The sequence below is a fragment of the Cololabis saira genome, chromosome 19 (assembly GCF_033807715.1).
Source record: "Cololabis saira isolate AMF1-May2022 chromosome 19, fColSai1.1, whole genome shotgun sequence".
Lineage (NCBI taxonomy): Eukaryota > Metazoa > Chordata > Actinopteri > Beloniformes > Belonidae > Cololabis > Cololabis saira.
Window position 1 is genome coordinate 33,210,377 of NC_084605.1, and position 6,107 is coordinate 33,216,483.

General features: G+C 37.9%; 1 protein-coding gene across 1 annotated transcript; it reads right to left on the minus strand.

Annotated features, from left to right (window-relative positions):
* Window positions 1–217: 217 nt before the first annotated feature.
* Window positions 218–4,032, minus strand: LOC133418879 (large ribosomal subunit protein eL19). The gene is made up of 6 exons (XM_061707757.1): window positions 3,907–4,032; window positions 2,506–2,612; window positions 2,271–2,393; window positions 730–850; window positions 512–622; window positions 218–410 (listed from the first exon to the last, which is right to left on the minus strand). Exons 1-6 carry the CDS (start codon window positions 3,909–3,911, stop codon window positions 284–286), a joined length of 594 nt encoding a protein of 197 aa, XP_061563741.1. The 5' UTR covers window positions 3,912–4,032; the 3' UTR covers window positions 218–283.
* Window positions 4,033–6,107: the final 2,075 nt, after the last annotated feature.

Below are 6,107 nucleotides of genomic sequence, written 5' to 3' on the forward strand. Positions count from 1 at the left end.
GTTACTTATTTCAGGGTGCTCATCTTTTCCCAAGTCCTTTTCAGCTCCTCCTGTGATCTTTTTTCAACCATAACATTTTTCAACAAGTAAGGGAAATGTTGCTCTACGTATGTAATAGCTTTAGATAAGATCACTACACCTCAGGAGTAACAGCATAGTTCCCATGCTCCACCTTTCACTCTCTCATTTAGACCAATAAATGATAACAACATGACAATTTATGTTGGCCAGATTTATTAACAAAAAGCTGAACCTGAAAGATTTTCCTTTTTTCATTTGGATTTTATTTCTTTGCACTCTCCTCTTCCTTTGACAAGTTCTTGATGATCTCTTCTTTCTTGGCCAGGAGTCGCTCCTCTCTGCGTTTACGAGCCTCCTTTGTCTTTGTGCGACGAGCCTCAGCCTGGTCACTAAAGTGTTAAAGTTGAGGACAATCAAGGAAATTCATGTCACAAATGATCAAATATGAGAACTCAGAAGGGAAATAATAAACAAATCAAGATCAACTTACGCTAAAAGCTTCTTGCGAGCCTTATCAGCCTTCAGTTTATGAATGTGCTCCATCAGGATGCGCTTGTTTTTAAATACATTACCTTTGGCCCTCAGGTAGAGACTATGGTACCTAAAAAAAAAACGATGGACACACCACTTTGGATTGAAAAAAATCTTCATCCCAAAAATTTCAAAACTACAGCAACACCAGTAATGACTAGCAAGATTCACACTTACATGTGCCTGTCAATTTTCTTGGACTCCCTGTAGCGGCGAAGAAGACGACGCAAGATTCTCATGCGCCGCATCCATGACAACTTTTCTGGCATACGAGCATTGGCTGTACCCTTTCTCTTACCTGGGAAAGACGTATATTAAATCAATGATAAAAGCAGCAAGTTCACATTTACTATTTACTTTAAAATCACTGGTCATTCACAACCTGTTACAAGTGTAAGTAAAAACATGTATAAATATGGACTACAGTAAAGCCTGGATTATGGTTCTGCGTTAAGTCGACGCCGAGCGGCGCCGCAGGTTGCACAGCGATGTGCACGCCACGCCATGCCTGACGTGCACCTCCCAAAAATTGTAACTACGGGTCGAGGCGACGCAGACCCAACGCAGACCGAGAGGGCTGTGATTGGTTTGCTTGGTAGCAACGCATTTCCGGTTCCGGTTCGTGGAGCAGTCGTGAACTTTCAGCGCTCTTTTCTTTGTGTGTGTGTGATTTTTTTTGTTTTTGTTTTTTGCACAATAGTTGTCCTTATCTCTTTGATTCACTGTGACCGGAAAAGTCGGATAAACCATTCAGGAAAAGAACGCACCCCCCTAGCGCTCTCGGGGGGTATTGCACCACGGCGAAATGGAGGGACGGAGAAGTCCGAAGGATTCACGATGGCGTTGTGCGCAGAACCTTAATCCAGGCTTAAGACTACTCACATAACTTTGCAGAGTCTCTTTAGAGCAAATACTATAAACAGGGCTGCACAGTCAGTGCTCAAGGGCTCATCTACTGCATGTTTTAGATGTGTCCCTGTTTTAACACACCTGATTCTAATGGCGCTTTTGCACTAGTCCCGCCTCCGCCCGGCTCGGCGCAGCCCCGTCTTGCACGTTTGCACTAGGGGCTGAGACGGGTAGAGCTGCTCCAAGCCGATACTATTTCTGTAACCATTCTGGCGAGGTTCTTTGCGGGCTGAGCCGGGACTATTTCTGACGTCACCACCCTCCGCGCCACTGATTGGTCGGGGCCGGCAGACGTTTGAATCAGAAAGCGGGAGTCAGCGCGAGAGCGACCCGCGGCTCGCTGCGATTTTATTATAAAGCGCAAAACGTCTGTTTGGTGATCCAACTCTGAGGTGCAGATGTTCATAAACCTGGTGACTGACGAGAGAATTAAAAAATGGATGTAGATGGGCTGTTTTACTCTCAGCCGCTCGCGGCTCCAGCTGATTTCTCATCAGCGCCGACATGAACAAAGCGGTTGCGCAATCGAGTACGTCACAGCAGCTTCACCCCAACCTGCCCACTTCTACCCTGGCTGTGGAAAAACAAACGAGTAGAGGCGTGACGAGCCGAGTCGGGCCGAGTAAGTCCTAGTGCAAAAGTGCTATAATTAATGATCATCAGTTGGTGATCACGGTCTGCACAAGTCTGTTGGTGACATAGCCAGGCCTATCAGGGTGTGTTGAAGCAAGGAAGCATCTAAAACATGCATAACACCAGGCATGTGCACCCCTGGTTATAAAGGACATTACAATTCAACAGTCACTCACCATAACCCATGTGACGTCCCTTGCGGCGTGCCAATGTGTTCTTGCGGCAGCGAGCGTGGGAATGAACCGTCACAGGTTTCTTAATGATCAATCCATCCTTCACCAGTTTTCGGACCTGCTGGCCTACAACGCAGTCACAGTTCAACAACAGCGGAGGATTAATGGGGTTAAAGAACACAAATGAAAAACTGAGGGGGTATTTGGGGTACTTTACACAGCAAAATAAATAACTCACGGGAGTTTGCATTGGCAATCTCATTGGTTTCATTTGGATCCAACCACACCTTCTTCTTGCCACAGCGCAGAACGCTGGATGCCAGGCGTTTCTGGAGCCTGAGCATGCTGGATAAACAAGAAGTTTATTGCCAAGTAGATTAACACACACAAGGAATTTGTTGTGGTGATTGGGTGCAATACAAAAGAACAAATAATATTAAAAGAAAAAATGTACATGTTGGTTTTAAAGTGCTGGACTGATGAGCAAAGACATAAACGAAGACAAGGATACATATTAATTATACATACAACACTACTGAGCTTTTTACGTGGCCTATGAAATCAATCTGGCAGAACTAAGATACAATTTAATTTGCATTATTTGAGTTTGGAAAGATATAGTTTCATCTTCAACTTGATGAGAAGTCCAGTCACAAGCATAGTTTCAAAATGTTTTAAAGTATCAGAATCAGGTTTCTTTGGCCAAGTCAGGTCAAACAAGACAGGGAATTTGACTCCGGTTGTTTCGCTCACTGTACAGTAAATAGACAAATGACAGCTCTTATTAACATATACAGGACTGTCTCAGAAAATTAGAATATTGTGATAAAGTTCTTAATATTGCAAGCCTTTTATTATTTTAATATTGCTGATTATGGTTTACAGTTTAAGATTAAGATTCCCAGAATATTCTATTTTTTGAGATAGGATATTTGAGTTTTCTTAAGCTGTAAGCCATGATCAGCAATATTAAAATAATAAAAGGCTTGCAATATTTCAGTTGATTTGTAATTAATCCAGAATGTTTGAAATTTTTATTTTTGTAATTGCATTACAGAAAATCACAATATTCTAATTATCTGATAAAGTCCTGTATACAATTTTTTTTAAAAGGGAAAGGTGCAGGAGTATGAGTTAGACATGGTTATTGAGGGAATTATGTTTAGGGATGGTTTAACAAAAAAGCAATAATTGTGTAAACTACCACAATGTTGTTGGATTTGTTGGTAGACTGGTTCACTGGTGTACACCTAAATTATCTCATATAATTTACTTTTCATCTCGATGAAGGTGACGGTAATTTAATCTGTATCATTTTAGATTTTTGTGTCTGGTTTTAATTATAACAGGTTTTCCAATTGCCCTCAAATTATTCCACTGATATAGAAAAATAAGCATAAAAACCGAGACATCAGCCGGTTCGCTGGTGTTTTGTAACATGTTGACAAGTCTCGGCTACTTAGCTTTGTTAGCTTACCAACACAAACCCAACGAGTAATCTAGTGAGAAATACGCCTTTTTACTACGACAAAGCCAAAACCCAAGTTTCCACTGAAGTCTTAAAATTAAAAGCCAAACACGCTTAAAGAACCTGAAGCCAAAAATGCACAATTATATGATAAATCCCTCTCTGCCTCACCTCATGGCTGCTAGCTCGATACACACGCAGGAACTGGGTCACGTGGTCGCTACCATTACGGTCATGGGGGAATCACTACATCCTAAATACAGCCGACGACCGGCTATAAACGTGTTACAGCTTCGTAAATGTTTTATTAAATCATTGGCTATCACATATAATGTATTTTAGGCAAATGGTTCTTATAAATCATAAATCGTTACAACCCACGTTCTTGCACAATGGTACGGTCTGATAAATGTGTTGTACATTTATCTGATCACTAAAGCACGCAATTGGACTTTTTTCAGTGAATGTTTTTTTCTTTTTTCATATATCGTTGACTTAACGTTGAAATAACGTCGTTTTTCTCAAGTTTTTAGTTCGCAACACCAACAAAAAAATGACAACTCTTCTAAATAAAAGCTTTTTTTTTTAAATAAATCTTTATTGACAACGATCACAATATACAGTATAAAGATCACAACGTAGAGTGAACCGAGAACAGAAGAGCCAGGGGTCACAGTGGATTATATAAAAACTTTGTAAAGGGTGCAAATATTTACAGTCTTAATAGCCTTTTGATTAGAAGAATCAATAAGTGATTTAAAATAAATATCCATTTCCTTCTGAAACACAACAAAACAAGGTTTTTTGTTAATGAATTTACTTGTATGTAACAATGTTTGCCAAAATTTAAAATAGATTTATTAAAAAGTAACATTTTTCTTTTTCTCTAGGACATATTAGGAAGCCAAACACAACATTTTCCCAAAACAAAGAAAAATCTTGTGAGATGATCAATAATAAATCTACGAGGTCTGCCCAAAATGTTTTTGTGTAAGAACAATACCAAAACATATGTAAAACAGTTTCTGGATAAAGGTCACAAAATTACTTTGTATTAATGTTTTTTTAAATTTCTGCATATGACTGGCCGGGTAATACTTATGGATAATTTTGAAGGATACCTCCTTAACCTTGTTTACAATTAAAAATGTATGAGGGAGCATCCACACTTTCATCCAGTTAATATTTTTAATACATTGATTCCAATAAGCAGTAAGGGATAGAGACGCTTTGGAATAAAGCACGTATTTTCCTATTAGTATTTCGGGCCTTCTAAATAAAAGCTGAAATCGAATGTACACTAAAATACAGAATCTACAATATATACGTCAAGGGTAAAAATAAATGACGGCCGGGTCAATAATAATAGATAAACAAATAAAAAGTGATGACGTGATTAAAAAGATAACATAGAAATACAGAAATAAATTATTAATATGAAATATTAACAATACAGAAATAAATATGACATTATTAATATCATTATTATGACAGATGTAGTGCTTGGTGACGTGGGCGCCGCAACGCCCCCTGGTGTCCGCGGGTGGAGCTGCAGCGCCGGTGTTCTGCCAATTTCTGCTGCTTTGCCAAAAAAAATGCTACCTAATGGTTTTCTACCTTTGTAGAGCTACAATTTTACTGTGTTTTACTCCCTAAACCACTTCCTTTTCCCCCGAGTGGCCCTTGTCTCTTGCCAGGCCGTCATTGTAAATAAGAATGTGTTCTTAATGACCTGCCTGGTTAAATAAAGGCCAATGACTGAATGAATATCAAATAAAGCCATAGAATTGTTGTTTTTTTCCCTCTTTATCGTAAAATGTTCACAAAGTGTAATGCAATTCATGTCATGGGTAGTGTATTTTGAAGGATCAAATACTCAACATCCATATTATCATTTTTTTTGTATGAAACTTTATTTCAATTCCAGAAAATACAATAACATTAAAATAAATGGCATGCATCACTCAATAATAATAATAATAATAATAATAATAATAATAATAATAATAATAATAATAATAATAATAATAATAAAAAAATTATAATAATAATAAACAAGCATACATAGGAATCATTATAGTTTTGTAAAAATATAAAATTGTTCTCTTCACAAAAAAAGCTACAATAAAGTGCAAGTAGTTCGTGACATTAACAATTACATTAAATGATAAAAGGAACATTCAGATTTCCGTAAACATTTCTTTTATGAGGTTGACAGTTGTATTACATTTTTTGTTATTAACCAATTGTATTGTCTCAAAATACATTTTGAAATCAACTTTAAAGGGAACTAAGGATGGACAGGATTTGGAGAATTTTGCCTTATGAATGTGAAACTTAGCAACAAGAATCATTAAGTTGACCAGTTGTTG